Source organism: Engraulis encrasicolus, chromosome 4, assembly GCF_034702125.1.
Source record: "Engraulis encrasicolus isolate BLACKSEA-1 chromosome 4, IST_EnEncr_1.0, whole genome shotgun sequence".
Lineage (NCBI taxonomy): Eukaryota > Metazoa > Chordata > Actinopteri > Clupeiformes > Engraulidae > Engraulis > Engraulis encrasicolus.
Window position 1 is genome coordinate 30172146 of NC_085860.1, and position 17500 is coordinate 30189645.

General features: G+C 41.7%; 1 protein-coding gene across 1 annotated transcript in view; it reads right to left on the bottom strand.

The window, feature by feature from the left end:
- The window catches only part of nell2a (neural EGFL like 2a), a 100464-nt gene that overhangs the window by 72440 nt on the left and 10524 nt on the right, over nucleotides 1-17500 (bottom strand). Inside the window, exons 3-5 of the mRNA XM_063197119.1 lie at nucleotides 5421-5571; nucleotides 2663-2836; nucleotides 2290-2386 (exon numbers count right to left, since the gene is read on the bottom strand). Coding sequence (XP_063053189.1) covers nucleotides 2290-2386; nucleotides 2663-2836; nucleotides 5421-5571 — 422 coding nt within the window. The remainder of the gene's footprint in view (nucleotides 1-2289; nucleotides 2387-2662; nucleotides 2837-5420; nucleotides 5572-17500) is intronic.

The following is a 17500-nucleotide window of genomic DNA, read 5'->3' on the forward strand; positions in this document are numbered from 1 at the left end:
TCTCACAGTTCTGATCTTGAGATAGCCAACAACTGAGTGGAGCTGTTGCTGGAGAAATACTGTGCGTTTTCACATGAAATGAAGATTCAGACAGCCAGAGGACGGATGAAAAGTAAGACCGCAAATCAGACCATTCTGATTTTAAAGGTTTTATTAGTCGTGTGCACTAGTTGAGTGCATATGTGTTCTTTCTCAGTCAGTCCGTCAGTTACTTCAGGTCGTGACTAATGTGACATACTGTAGGTCTGTTGATCATGTCTTAAGGTCTAGGGGTGGCCACTTCCTAATGACGTCTGTCCAGAAAATGAGTGTTTTGTGCGAAAACGTAACCTAATCAAAATGCTAAATCACTCTACCAAGAGTTATATTTAAAAAGTAAATGGAGTCTATGCTTTCAGGTCACTCTGTGGACAAACACACAGATATTGGTCTGACAATATTGATTTGATCAGGACTTCTTTTAGTTTTCTTTTGTCTATACGCTTCCTTAACTGAACACTGCGTACACACAGCATATGGTAGAACAAATAATGTGGACGGTAGGCATGTCATAACAATTTCTTTTCTCTCCATCACGGTTTGATGAGGGGGGAAGCAAGAGGAGGCACACAGTAAATTTGTCTCAGGGGCCCTTAAGTTGAGAGGCATAGCCTTACATATATATACTCCTCTCGTAACCATGGAAACCTGCTCAGGCTCTCCCTTGGAGTGTATTTATTTGCCATTGCAGAGAGGAAATGGCACAACTTGTCGGAAATTGTTCCCGAAATTGTTGCACCACTTCAATTTCAGAAGCATAAGTTCACCCTTATGATTCCACGCGAGGGGTGGCAAGCCTGCTGATTCTTAAATAGCAATCAGGGACCTCCAATGTGAGCAGAAACACTCATGCACTGCCGCTATGTTTCTTCAAGGCTCAACAGCGCTCAATACAGGCAGTAAGACCTGTCTATTACAGCTTTTCAGTAGCCAATTCAGCCACAGAGTTTATAAAGAAACGTAACATCTTCAGAAGAATTAAGATGATAGTCAAGACAACAATGCACTCTTTAGGACTAGGACTAAATCCCGTATTGATGTAACGTCAAGAGCAACGTATGCACTGAAGGCGGAGAAGAGGAGGAGAAGAGAGGAGGACAGTGGCAGATGAGGTTTCTTTGTTATGTGCCCAGATGAGACACTAATCAGAGCCTCAGAAGAGGAGGGGGGTGGTGGTGGTGGTGGTGGTGGAGGTGGGAGGTGTGAGGTTTAATAAAAAATAAGGGGTGGTGTTGGTGGTAGGTGGTGGTAGTTGTGGGGGGTGTTCTTCTTCTGACGACAGCTCGGCAACATCGCTGACTGACCCCTGAGTCCCCCTCTCATTCATCTGCCAATTAGCGCCAAGAAATCTCACAACCTGAGGCATCATGACGGCCGCACACACAATCTGTCTGTGTGTATATATATACTGCACACACAGGCACGCACGCACGTACGCAAGCACACACACACACACACACACACACACACACACACACACTAGGGAACAAATAGTCATTAAAACACACACATTCATGTTAAATTTACAGACATAATGCTGTTGACACAATGACATAGCACACACACAACTTTACACACACACACACACACACACACACACACACACACACACACACACACACACACACACACACACACACACACACACACACACACACACACACACACACACACGCACAAGCACACACACACACGTGCGTGCGCACACGCACACACACACATACACACACACACACACACACAAAGAGAGAGAGAGAGAGAGAGAGAGAGAGAGAGAGAGAGAGAGAGAGAGAGAGAGAGAGAGAGAGAGAGAGAGAGAAGAAAAAGAGAGAAAGAGAGAAGAAGAGAAGAGCGGTAGAGAGAGGCGAGGGGGCAGCCACTCACCCCCACACATACTGTAAATAACATGTTATCCTCTCTGAGACAATTACAGGAAAATTTACCGGCTAATTTCTGTGCTATCAGAAGAAACGTAGGCTAGCGGTATTGGTTACTGTGAAGGGAGAGATAAACAAGAGCCTGATTTAATGAGCTATTTTAAGTGATCCGATCGCTTTGTTCCTTCTGTCTTCGCTACAGGGTCGTTTGGTCTAAATGTCAACACGATGAGCTGCACATGAAACCCTCAGAACAAAAAACGTCCATAAAACAGAGTGTATGGAAGAAGACAGATAAAAGAAAAATACAATCGGAAAAACGGAACTGAAAAAATACCAGAAATGACAGGTATATGTTAATTCAACTGTATACCTTAAAGAATCCATGCGCCCCATTTCTTTGTCCCAACCAGAGGGAGGTGCCATCGGGCATGTCCATTGATGGGATGTCCACCACCCTCTCATAGATTCTGCAGCAAATAGAAGATAGCAGAGACACCACAAATGTTTCAGATTCTCCACTAATCATATTGTTAAGATTGCCATGGACATCCTCAACAATGACTATTCATCTACACACAATACAAAAATTATGTAATTCATTATGTAATACTTAACATTAAAAGTGTACCATTACCTTTTACACAAAATTGTGCTCCTTCATACGTTTGCAAATCATTAAAAACAAAATTACCCTACGATCCAATTATTACCGTAACCAGTATGTCCTCCATTTTTTTGCTAACCTGTTGCAATCTACATGCAGGATGATGTGTGAGGCGCTGATGGCCAGTGACACTTTATGCCACTGGTCGTCCGCCAGGGTATAGGGGAAGGTCTCTGTGTGGGCCTGCTGGCCCTGGGTTCGAAAGTGGAGCCGCACCTCGTTCCTCTGCCCACTGCTCTCCAGCTCCAAAAACCTAAGGAAGTAAACATAACATTATATTACACTTAGCTGATACTTACATTTAAAGATATTTTATGGTCAGGTACAGTGTACAGGTATAATGGATGCTTGAACTTGAAGAGTTCGACATAGAACGTTAGTCTCCGTCCCAAAGCCTCATACACATGCGTTGGTTTGAACCCAGAGTGTCGCACTGTGCAGAGATCACCTCGGTTACACAGGGTATTGGTCATAGTCCCTGCAAGAATATGGGGTGGGCTACCTTGCTCAACGGATGATGCGGGATTTGTACCGGCAACCTTCAGTTCAGTTTCAAGACCAACTCCCCAACCATCACACCATGGTTACCCAACAGACAACTCAGATGACGAGCTGCCTAGCTAGCCCCAGCCAACCTAGACTAAGCACCTTGTAAAGGTGCCGACAAGGTCACACTAGCGGACAGGCAGCCAAGACTCCCTACAGAAACAGACACACAGACAGGATGTATTTTATGTTCTTCCCTCAAACAGAGAGGAGAAACAAGGTCTCGTCGGTACCATACATCCCGAGGAAGCAAAGGCAACGCCTCTAATGATGACAGATCTGTACATCCTCCTCCAAAGATGTACCATATGTACTGCCATCTCCGGAGACTTTAAAAAGATGTCCCACATCACCCACCCGCGCTGCGCTGCAGTGCAGTGCAGAGCACAGCAGAGCTGCATCCACTGCACTATATTTGTATGCTGCACATGTTACAAAAGACAAAAGGCCATGTAAATTCGCTGTGAAGCCAAAGAATAAAACTGGGGAACAACAAAAAAAGCAGATCGCCCACCAGGCATTGCTATTCAGAGGGGCCACTCCCCGCGCCCAATTGAGATTCACTCTGCAGACTGACACTAATGGACAAAAGCTGCCAGAATAATCATGAACCATTTCTTCAAAACCAGAACACTTTTTTCTTTTAAACAAACGAAGCTCGAAAGCATCATTGAAAAAAAAAGTCAATTATAGATATGTGACTGTTCATTTATCTGGAAAATGGATCTAATTATTTCTTCTTTTGGAAGCCATGTGTTTTTCTCTTTTTGTTTTACTTATTTTTCTGTTGGACGAGCCAGGCTAAGGACCCAGCAATGGCAAAGCATATCAATCCAATACTCATTACATTACTGTACAGCAGAGCATAGAGTAGCACATTCCCTGAATGCTAATCAGGATAGGATGTGAAGTCATTAACAGCTAAAAAGGTCTTTACTCTGCTCTGATTAAAATGTGAAGCGCTCTATCAAGAGTCAAGACATACAGTACTTCAGCATGGTTATGTTAGACCTAACTCTCAATCTAATGCGGTACAGCGACCCGACAATGGGCCTTTCTCTGTGAACATGTTCCTTATTTCAGATTGCATTTCAGCTTTTTATACAACATACAATGCTATGCCATTCAACAATGGTGACATGAACCACCCCCTTGTAACATCATCTCACAAAAGAGGGGGGAAATGATGAAAGAAAGGACAGAAGCGCAGGTCATTTTCTACTTGCTCTATGCTCTGCTGCTTCAAAGAGCTGCATAACAAAGGCTAGCTCTTGGAGTGTGTGCGAGTCAATGGCGAACGGGGAAGGCATTAGTGGCGAATGGTTACTAATGAAAACAAATTGCAGGTGTGTGGCACGATGACCTTTGGTATATCTGCTAACTCTGTTGTCATGGCATCTGGGAGAGAGTATTCATGTATCTATCCTACATGAAACACAACAAGAACTAAAGTGATGTTCTGACAGCCTGGCTATTGCATTGCATTCATTTTTTTAAACTATTTTCATTTTCTTTCTTTTTAAAAATATTTTTTTGGTCTGTCTAGACTTTATCAGTGTCAGGACAGTATAGAGACACAGGAAGCGCTTTGGGGAGAGAGAGAGAGAGACGGGGAAGGGTCTGCAAAGGAGTCTGCCGGTATCAAACCAGGGTCACTGGCGTAGCAGCCCAGTGCTCTTCAGTTAGAGCCACGTTAGGGCCAGAACATTTCATTTTCTAAACTATTTGAAATGCTATCTATAGCTTGATGGAAGCTACTTTCGGATCTGGTGTTGACATGGAGGATCTGTGAATATGCTACTGTACAAGCTTCCATTTGTCTTACAATAGGTTATGTCTTGCCCTCCCCCTCTACTCTGTCGTTGGATTCCACAGAGGGTGCTTCAGATCGAAGCAATTGCACAAGGCGTCGTGGAAATTCACATTAACAGTGCAGTGCTCAATAAACTGTTACCTTCTACTTCTCTTCTATATCCTTTTCTTCTCTTCTATACGACACTACTTTGGGATTTTCTTCCCACAGAGACATTTTGAGCAGGTTGTTGATATTTTTTTCACGAAAATGCAAGCTCCCAACATTCGCCCCAACTTTTCAACCCATTTCAAGCCCATTAGTGCTGTTGGGATCCCAAACTCAGCCAGGGTTTCCATGCATTGTCTTTCCATTGTCTTTCCATTGCCATGTTTCCATGTCTTTCATTACATTAACATCGGAATAGCGACATGTCGGAATAGCGCCACGTAACCAGGTAGAACATCTGCAGTGTCTGTACATGTGCATGTCCCTGTACCTTTGGTCGGCATGGTGGATGGACAAGATGACTCCGGAGTTGAGGCGTTCCTGTTTGATGCTGGCCACCACGGTGAACTCTGTCTTGTTCTTCAGCTTCAGGAGCATGCGCTCGGCCACATCCTCCGTTGCTCTCACATTCCGCGACGTACCTGAAGGGTACAACAATGGTCAAGTCAAGTCAAGCAAGGCAAGGCAAGTTGGCTAAATTGTGAGTTTCTTCATAAATTAAAATTGTGTTTCTCTCGGTCCCTGACTGACATTAACAACTCAAACATTAAAGTGCAAGACAGGACCAATAAAAGAGTGTAACAAGAGATGGGTAATAATGAAGTAATAAATTAATAAACACACAATATTCTAACTTAAATTACATTTCCAGTGACTGCATACACTCAAAACCTTACTGTTAACCTTACTTACATGGTAACACTTAACCTGACATGTTCCTGTATAACACATTCATATAAGCTGTTGTAAAGTCTGCACGAAACATTCAAGATTGTTTCATGACCCATTCATACCAAACCTTTTATGAACCTAGCGGACAGAAGGACATGACTGGAACTTGTCAAAATAAAAGTTAAACAAAGCAGCATTGCAGTTTTTGCTCTGAACCCTCAATGAGCACTGATTTTGACAAGTTACTGTCCTTTTGTGTTCCATGTCTTTGAAAAGTTTGGTATATTACGAAAAAGTCTTGACTCCTTCATACAAACAGTATAACAGCTGCTATGAATGTGTTACAATTACATTTGTGCAGAGTGCATACACTGTAAAATTTGCCAATATGTCAATAAGAATTGGCAATTAAAAAACAATGTACTATTCCCTTCGACAGGACTATGAAAAAAATGTCAGGTTGCTGTCAGCCTCTTGAGTGAACACAATATTGTGGCTCATATACTGTGCAAAGATACAGTGTGCAGTACATCCATTTTTTATTGAAGATATAAATCTATTCATGTCTCCTGATATCATTTTTGACTTAGGTTAAACAAGCGCTTCAGGCGAGGCTTTGTATATTGTCTATGGTATAACAGCTGCGTTGATATCTACAGATACAGTGCAATAGGAAAGTGTCTTGTACTGTAGCCTAATTCTTATCACAAATACTCTGATAGCCCTCCTTTGTCCCAACCCCCCTAACCCAGCCCAGAATTAAACCATTATGTGTAGGACAAAAGATGCCGGTCACATAATTACAAAATACAGTAGGCCTACAGACAACACTAACCGTAGAGAAGGGGAGGCAACAGAAATAATCTCATATCAAAAATTCAGTACGTACGCCATTACTCATTTATGACAGAAAATAGCCAAAAATGTCAACATCCTGTGTAGGTGAACTGTTTTTATATTTTCTTTCAGAGCCGTTTGGTAATGTTTCCATTTTATATTGTATCCTTATAACAATGGAGTGGTCAAATACCTCCAAAAGGTTAGCACCTCTCCCTTTTCTTTCCCCCTGACATTTTCAGAGGCTTAAACTTTACAAATCGACCTCGATGTATCTGTTTTAGGACCCACTCTTTTTTAAGATTTCCTTGTGGTGCCAGCCGCGAGATCTGATCTCTATATACGACACTACCAACAGATGCATCATTAAGTGGCTGCATTTCTCAGAGGCACTGACATCAAAGGCTCTGTGCATGGCACGGTGTCATGCCCACCAGCTGTACAGTAGGTAGCAACTAGAGATGTACAGGATCCAAGATCCGGTTCCGGATCCGGCAGGATAATAGGGTTTTTCAGACTATCCGGATCCGGCAGGATCTTAAGCAGTGGATCCGGTATTCGGCAGTTACCTAAAAATCAGGAACTGGGGCATCTCTACTTTTTACGTAGCCTAGGCTTTCACAACCCCAATCGCTGCATGGAGTGAAAGCCCTTCGGAAGCGTCCGATGAAGGTAGTGTGGCAGTAAGCCAATGAGTCTTAAAAATAGTTTGCGCCAACGTAATAAAAAGGGCCCACGTGTGCGAGTTGGCTATGTGTTTCAACCCTTTCGTAGGATCCGGTATCCGGTTCCGGATCCGGCAGGATCTTAAGCAGTGGATCCGGTATCCGGCAGGATCCTAAAAATCAGGATCCGGTGCATCTCTAGTAGCAACCATACTGCTCTGCTGCTCCACATAAACATGGCCGATGACTGACTTCGGGCAGCATAAACACAATAAGACACCACATCAACTCTGTTACAGCACAGACAAGGTACTCATATGCTAAAAACAACAGTTCACTGGGGAATGCTGATCATGGAAAGCCTGATTAATTAAAGGCTTTTTAACTTCACAAGTAATGTGTCTTGGAATCTTTGGCAGACCGTGAGCTTAGAATTATAAGGTTCTATCTCCGTTTAGGGTAGTTCTGAGATATTGAGCATCAAAGTTTTTACATCCCAGCCGTTTTGTGAGATAGAACGTTTTTATTTCATTAATAACAAGGTAAAATAATGCTTTTTTCACAAAAATAACACCACACAGGCATTAATAAACATCTAATGGGTCAGATTATGTAACAAAAAAACTAAATTTTACCAAAAATGGAGATGGAACCTTATAATTCTCAGCTCACGAGACCTTATCAACAGCTACAACTGGAGCTAAGTCTGACCATAATTGTAAGAGACAAGGTACTGTATGGATGAACAGGTTAGAGCAGTGGTTCACAACCTTTTTTTGAACAAACGCCCCCTGGATATCATCATAAGCCCCTCAATGCCCCCCACCTCATCATAAGCCTGCCAACGCCCCGCTTAAAATTAAAAAATAAAATACACTAATGCCCTGCAATGGCAAATGGCTGTAGAGCCCCAGTTGAGAAACACTAGGTTAGAGCATAGCATGAAAGTGCAGATTCCGAACAGAAATAAGCATGGCTCCTCAGACACAGCACCACTTGTGACAACAACATTCTGTATCAACTGTTTGAAGCACCACCGGTGTTTCGCGCAGAATATTTTTTAGTCAAGGTGAGGAGTTAGCCAGTATCAGAGACATGTGACTGTCGTCATTGGGCAGGCTGTGTTCTGCCGTTTCATATCAATCAATCAGTCAATCAAAATTTATTTGTAGCACAATATTACAAAACTAAACAATTGACTCAAAGTGCTTCCAAATACACATGCAAATTGTCACATGAAATATGACGACCCCCACCACGGAACAAAATGGCAACAACAACAGGGTAGTAGACGTTACTTGGAATACACAATCTTTATCTTTTCATGGGATGTAGGCCTAATCAAGATGCTAGGTGTGTTGTAAAGGAGGCATCCTTAACTGTAAAGTGCTGGGGATCATGAATGGACAAATCAGTGCTATTTCAATCCATCATCAGTTGCTTGGACATGACATACAGACATTGCAGAGAAAACTGAAAAGACAAAGTAAAGCAAGAGGCGAAAGGCAAATGAAAGGCAAAAGTCTCTGTTTTAACTTGCTTGCGTCATTGCCAGGCTTGTAATAGCACACAGCTGTGGGTAGAGCAAGAGCAAGAGGAGGCAACCACTGTCTCCTTATTTCCAGACACAATGGGATGGGATGGGATGGGAGGGGAAGGGAAGGGCCATGCTGTGTCTGGCTGCCCTATGAGCCCCGTCAGTGGGCTCTCTGGCGGAGGAGGGCCCCCTTTGATCTCCCACTAAAACCAGGGGCTCAACACCGGGGTGCAGAGCCAGCTCCACTGCGGATGACAGACGTCCATGGGGACCCTCTACATCCATGCTCCATGCTGAGCCCAAGGAGGTCGGCGCTCTTACAGGGGGCACAAACACACACACGCACGCGCCAAAACACACAGACACACACACAAGCGCCAAAACACACACACGCCAAGACACACACACACACACACACACACACACACACACGCACACAGACACACGCACGCATACACACACACAACCACACACACATTTTTGCATCTACATACACACACACATGCATGTGCGCACACACATGCGCATGCACAAATACATACGCATGTACACACACCCCATACACACACAAACATGTATGCATGCATACATCAGAGACCATAACACCATGCCCCACAGACATGTGTGCATACATTACAGACCCAGATACAAACACACACTCGCGCGCGCGCACGCACACACACACACGTGACGCGCACACACACACACACACACACACACACACACACACACACACACACACACACACACACCACAAAACAAAAGGCTGTGAGGATGCTCAATTTCCCTTGCAAAAAAAAGAGGAAGGCAGAAGCTGTCGGAATAAATGAATTTCACTTCCGCTCCTATGAGGGTCATCCTCTCCGCAGCTAAATCAATAGGACGCTGGAGAAAAGGAGCCGGTCAATTATTTATTGGCAGGTCTTGGCAGGGGGCGACCACCTGCTCAGAGAGTCTACTTCAACGGTTTTAAAAGGAGGGCGGAGAAGAGAAGCAGTGGCTCGCAGGGTAGTGTTTAGGAAGTCAAATCAACACTGGCACTCCACAAAATATAAGGGTTGTTACCGTATATCGGGAAAATCACAAGTCAAAAGATTGCTTTTCATATTTCGATGAAGGAAACTTGAACATAATTGTATAAAGGGAGGAGAATGCTATGAGATAATGGTCTCGGTTCCATGAGACATTTAATTAAGAATGAGCTCAATTTCATTCAAAATGAAACTTAATTCCGCTTTGAAAACATAATGTAAACACCTCATAATTCGAATGAAATGAAAGTGCAAAGTAAAATTGATGGAACTACAAACCCCAACTCCATAGAAGTTGGGACGCAAGGTTAATTGTGAATAATAACAAAATACTGCCATTTTCAGAAGTCTGGTTCTGACATTAGTTGGAGAACGGTACAAAGAAAACATATCAGCCATCAAAACTGACCAAAATTATTGTTTGGGGGATATTCATGAATATGTAAATCCAACGCGTCTCAAAAGAGTTGGGACGGGGACAATAAAAGGCAGCAAATGTCGAGGAGACTAAAAACAAAACAAAAGACAACACTTTACAGTTAATAGCATTAACCGATGAGATGATTTTTATAGCCTATAAAAACAGTGTTGATTCCTATCTTGGACATGATTTCAACAGCTTAAATGGTAGGTGTATTCTTTGTCATGTTTTGCAATGTTTTCCTTTCTCCAGTGCTTACAGTGTGACAGGTCTTGACCAAAAGCCTGCCATTTTATGTCCTGCTGGTCCTTATGTTGGAGTTAAACTGTTAAAACATAGTAGAGAATACAATTTGTCCTTACTATGTGGCAGTAATCGAAGATCTCCCTTCAAAATATAATGCACGAGTGGCTTTCCATGCTGTTTAAAATCCATTTATTTCATTCAGTACTGTATTCAATTCTACAGGTGAGTTAGAACAGCTTAACCAATGTACTACTGCACCCCCATGCTATCATGGAGGCTGACTTTTGAAGTTAGCACTAACACAAGTTGCATGGTCAATTTTCACTGTAGCACAGGATGTGCACGACTCTATTATTTTCAAAAAGAATTGACTTCGGCAACTGCTGCTGACTTCTGTAAGAAAAAGACAGTTTCCCATGTCTTCTGGGTCTATTTCAAGTGAGCTCGGGTGGATAGGGGAATGTTAAACCCCTCTATCATTTGCACACATGAAGCGTCCTTAATATGGTCAAGTTTTCACTAGCTGTAATTCTCGGAGTGCTAGAGTGAGACTACAGCCAATATATATTTCATGATGTCATGAACCTATACAATGATTTTAATGACAAAAATATGTCTTATACTGTATACACTCAATCACGGTAAATCAAGGGAATTCAAAACTTTATGTAATAACTATGGTAATTGTTCCCTCTGCATCTTTAATTCTGAGTGACTCAGCCTCTCTGTAATTGTCCCATACCTGGACATTCAAATTGTTCATCAGTACAATTCATTTTGAAATGTTCTTTCTTGTTGTTTTATCTTATTTGCATGTTTATAACATTTCACTGATCCCCGTCCCAACTTATTTGAGATGTGTTGCAGTTATCAAATTAGCAATGAGTACATATGTCCTCTAAAACAATATTTTTTCTCGGTTTTGACACTTGATGTGTTGTCTTTTCACTATTCTCCATCTAAGGAATGTATTGAATGTTTTTAAAATTATAGCATTTTTATTTTATTCTCAGTTTACCAAACGTCCCAACTTCACTGGAGTTGGGGTTCGTAGTTCTGAATTATTAACTCGGAATTATAATCACCATGTAAACGAGGCCAGTGCTTCTATAGGCCTAAAGTAATCATTTACCTCAATGGTTTAGAAGGAAAGGGGAGAGAAGAAGTAGTGACCCGGTCCGCATGTAGTGGTTATGAAGTCAAATCAACACTGGGGTGCATTTCTCAAAAGGGAAGTTGTTAGCCTGTTAGCAACTTCGGTAGTTGCCAATGGGAAAATGCATTGAAAACAACAAAGTTGCTTACTACATTAGCTACTTTGGTTTTGAGAAATCCACCCCTGAGTTTTTGTATAATACTGTAAATGAAAAGTCAAAAGACTGCTTTTCATAATGGAGCATTCCACCACTGGAACGCTGTAATAGATACTGAAAAACCTTAACTACCAAAGTGCAACACCACTATGACAGTACACAGGGCCTTTGGTGATACTTGGTCATTGCCATTCTGGTAATAGCTATTTTTTTAATAAAAGGGACTGTGTCTTACTGGGTTCAAACCTAAATGATGTATGGGTGAAAATAACAAAACAAATACAGTATGTTGTCAAATGTAGAGAAATCATTACTGGCCTCATGCAAAAAAGAGGGAGACTGAAAAGTATTCATAGTTGTCTAGTCAAATCCTCACTGGGCTGTCATGTCGGAAATCAAAAGTCAAAAGACTGCATTTCATTAAAAGAGTAGGCTTTCATTAAATTTTGAACAATGTATTGGAGAGATCGAAAGGAAAAAAAAAACACGTACCGGGGTATAGGCTTTGTTAGGCTACTACCTTGTCCAGGGAACAATGCTCCAGGCTAGAGACTGTCTGAGTCTAATCTTATCCTCCGGATATGCAGTTTTAACGATTCTGCACAGGTGATTCCCACCACTTCTCTTGGAACAATACCAATTTTTCAGCAATATCTTTTTTTTATTATTATACTCACTGCTGTCTTCCTCTAGTCTAGCTGATCTTGGCAGAAAGATGAGCCCCTATCCTCAGTGAACCCAGACGGCCCAGTGTTGGGCACTGATCACAGAGGCTTAGTATCTGGTGGAGGTGTGCTCTTATGTACTGCATGGGTTCCTAGTTTGTGTCCTGACAGCTTTAAACCCTCCAAACAGCAGTGAAATAAAATAAGAAATGAAAAAGAAAAAAGGATAGATGTACTCTACCTAAAAGTCGGGACAGTGATTCACAAAATTCCAGTTTTGTCGACCAAAATGATGTTTGTCAAGTCACCAAGCGCAATGACCTTGCAATCAATTTAATGCAGGCAAAACAAATCATATTTGTTTTGATTTATTACAGCCATGTTTGTACAAAAACATATTGCAAAATACCACATCCTGGTAGCATGAACAACAAAAGCCTCTACAAGCCCCCAAAACCCATCTGTTGTTGTTTAGTTAAGTTCCGAGAATCTGAACCTCCCACTGAAATATTCATGAAAAGCATACACTGCTTCAAAACTATCGAGCTCAGGCCCCTATTATGAAACTTGGCTGCTCTGAGTCTGCAGGCTTGCTGCTCACTCGGTGTTGAGGCAATCAGCTAGGCCTGTGTCCGCTGCACTCCTCTGGAACAAACACCAAGGGCAACGCGAACGCGGCAGTGGCGGCGGCACCTTCTAAAACTGCTGGAGCAGCACTTCAACCCTTAAGTCTTCAAACAGCGCTCTTCAGTGGCTGTCAGTTCGAGCATGACACGACCGCTTTATGCACTATCACAGATACACACACACATAAGTTACACACACACACACACACACACACACAGATAAGCTACACACTCTCACGCACGCACGCACGCACGCACGCACGCACGCACACACGCACGCACGCACGCACGCACGCACGCACACACGCACACACACACACAATCCAATCATGCACAAAACAATATATTGTGATGCATGAACACACTGCCAGCACACACACACATACATGGGTGGTTGACGTTTAAGGGCGTAACGCAAAAAAAAAGTTTTTCAAATTCCTGAAAAAAATGATGGATAAAAATTGAAAAAAAATAAAGCACCTAGTGGTCTGTGGAATTTCACCTTATTTTTGCCATTTTTGGGAAAATGTGTCCTGCATCAATACATAGCATAGGCATGTCACACCGCAGGAAAATGGAGACACATCAGGGAATTCACTGCATTATGGCCATTTTAATCCTTTTGTATACATGACTGACATCTGAGCTCATGCTAACTTGATAATGATATTGTGTTTAATCTTAATATGTGTTTTCATTAATAAAAAAACTTTTTTTTCCTCCTATAAGAGCAGTCACACCGCAGGACACCATAAAATGAACCTAAGCATTGCGTGACAGAAAGATTGCAATATGAAGACATATTAAGAGGTTAAGAGTCACCTTAAACTTCCACAGCACTCTCCAATAACTGAGGTACTGACTGGTTAGGAGCCAGTCTTTAAGACCCTTGTAGTTGGCCTTGCAGCTGCCCATTCACAAACATTGACATACATGTCACCCCACAGGACGCAATTTGTGTTACGAAATTGAACTTGTAGTTAATATTACTGTCTTGAGTTTTTTCCACATTCACATATCTTAATCTAAAGTTAAGATTTATGCAATCATGCCAAATGCTTCATACATTATTCAAAATGTTGTTGGTTAATTTATATATATATTATTATATATTGTTTCATTAATGTTACAGTCACACCGCAGGAAATTTGACATATAAACCTTTACATAAATCTTAACAAAAATGTTTCTTCTCATCTAAGACTAATATGAAACATAATGTACTAAATCTTCTTTCATTGACATGTGTTTTTTAAAGGAAAATTACAGTTTTGCGCGCACACACAAACACCCACACACACACACGAAAGACAGTGAAAGACACACACACACACACACACAAACACACGCACACACACCCTGACAACCGCAAAACCATACAAAACCATGCACTTCTCTGTGCACAAATAATGACAGGGCAGAGAAAGGGAAGAGAAGGGAGAGAAGGCAGTGCCATATCACCCCCCCATCATCAGCACTGACTCCGAAGGATCAGATTGACCTGAGACTGCTGAAAAACAAATAGCTCCTTCACCCTCCAAAAAGCTGTCAGCGGCGCGGCTGCACCAGATCCATCAGGAGGCTTCAGGCTGGCGTTTTTTTGTTTTGTTTTGTTAACTCAAGGAAGCATTCGGTGTCTGTCTGTCTGTCTGTCTGTTTGTTTGTTAGTGACTGACTGCCTGAGTTGGTTTATTTTGGGAGGGGGGGAGGTTTTGACCGTGAGCTGGAAGGTCTTGACAGAAAGCCTGGGCGTCTTCCATTATTAGCCCACCTAGGCTAGCCGCCAATCTACCCACCCAGAAAACGATTCACCCACATACGCCAGCATGCCATCAGTATTGTATTAGCCCCTCTTCCCTTGCCCAAATGGCATCAACCCTCCACCGTGCCTCCAAAACACCTCCTACGCACCCACCCATAGTCAGAGGCACACTAACAAATATGCCACGCCTCATTCCCCTCACACACACACACCCCACAAAAATGGCCCTCTTGCCCAAAAAGGTATCTCACTGCCACTCTCCACCACATCATCCACCCACAAGATCTACTACACCACCCACCCACCCACAGTCAGAGGTAGGGGGTGTAAATCACAGCCTCCATGACGATATGATATGGTAGATATAAAGCAAGTTTTCGATTATTTTCAATAGTTAAGAATCAATACTTCGATACTTAAGAATTCCCCACGATACGATTCGGTTCGATTTTTTCCAATTACTTTTCTACTTCTATTATGCTATGGAGCTAGGGCATTGGACAGGGGCCAGCGATTCGATTATTTTCTATACTTAAAAATGCCCCATGATACCATACGATTTGATTAAATCGTCGGCCGTAGGATCGATGAATCGATACATTTATTATTTAGTCAGAGGCACACATACTCATATGCCATCAACATTGCATAACACTCCCCTCCTCCATCCCCACCCCCCTCAAAAGGATACACATCCACAATCAGGCACACACTCTAATATTAAAGCAGGCGACAAAACTGACATGAACAACTATAGACCAATCAGCATATTACCTGTCATTTCAAAAATCATTGAAAAATGGGTCTCTAAACAAATCATTGCTTTTCTCAGTAATAGTCAAACACCCCTGCATCCAATGCAGTTTGGGTTTCGCCCTAACCATTCTACTGACACTGCACTGGCCATGTTTATGGAAATGAACAAATGCCATCTAGATAAAAATGGTTGTGTTGGTGCCGTGTTCTTGGACTTAAAACGAGCATTTGATACGGTCAATCACAATGTTTTATTATCAAAATTAATTCATTTTAATTTCTCTGCTAAAGCTAGATCATGGTTCCATTCATACTTAGCAAATAGAGAACAATGTACCGTGGTAGATGGTTCAAGGTCCACCTTCATCAACTGCCCAGTAGGGGTCCCCCAAGGGTCCATTCTGGGGCCTCTTTTATTTTCCCTCTATATTAATGACTTACCTGAACATTGTCCACATGTTAATATTCAGCTCTATGCTGATGACACAGTCATCTTCACCCAAGCTAAAACCCCTGTTGAAGCAGCAAGTGTACTCTCTACAGCTCTTACACTCATACGAACATGGCTAGAGAAATCATGCCTTATTCTGAATGCAAAGAAAACGGTTTGTTTGTATTTTTCTAAGCAACCTTCCCCTGGACTGTCTCAGCCTGGGGTTACTCTTGGTAGTGAACAGCTAGAAGTGGTCACAGATTTTAAATATCTAGGAGTCATTCTAGACTCCAATCTTTCTTTTAAAAAACATATAAAAATGATAACAAAAAAAATAAAATTTAATCTCTACAACTTCAGGCACATAAGAGGTGCTATGTCAAATAGTGCTGCTCTGACATACTTGCATGCAATGATATTTTCTCACCTAAGCTATTGCATTACTAGCTGGACCATGGTGGGATCCACTACTCTCAAACCAGTGGAGAGTTTATTTAAAAAAGCACTTAAAATTTTAGATAAAAAACCTCTTTCATACCACCATTGTAACATTTTAGATAAGTACAACCTATTGAGTTTTGACAATTTCTGTAAATTCTCCTATAGCTGTCTTCTTTATAAGACTTTGCATGGCCTGGCGCCACCTTGTTTACAGGATTTTATAAAATATCGTAAGACACGAGTAACTCGAGCAGTGGTCAATAAAGATGTAGAGATTCCTTTCAGGAAAACCTCTTTCAGTCAAAATGCATTATCTACTAAAGGCGGCATATTATGGAACTCTATTCCTCTGCCAGAATAAGGGAATGTCCCTCTTTAGCCACCTTTAAGATGGAGTATAAAAAGTGGCTTCGAGCCCAACAAACATGTTCACACTGATGGTCTGAGCCTCTACACAGTGTACACGCACACACGCACACACACACTCACATAACACATGGCCCTATTTTTTGGGACCTTTTTCTTTTCTCTTTTCCTTTTATTTACATGCATGCCTTTTGCTTCTGTAGTGGGTTTTATTTCTTTTGTTTCTAACAGTCTGTTTTGGTATTCAATTTGAAATTCTTTTGTTTGTAAACATCTAGCCTGCCTATTGGACACCAGATGGAAATTAGCCTTTTGGCTAAAATCTGGCACATTTACATATATGTGGGTGGGAGACGTGACGCCTTGTTTTTTCGTAATATTGGTTAAAAACCTACAAAACTGTTATTTTCCGTTAAAAAACAAATGTCAATGAAAGAAGATGTGGTACATTATGTTTCATATTAGTCTTAGATGAGAAGAAACATTTTTGTTAAGATTTATGTAAAGGTTTATATGTCAAATTTCCTGCGGTGTGACTGTAACATTAATGAAACAATATACAATAATATATATATAAATT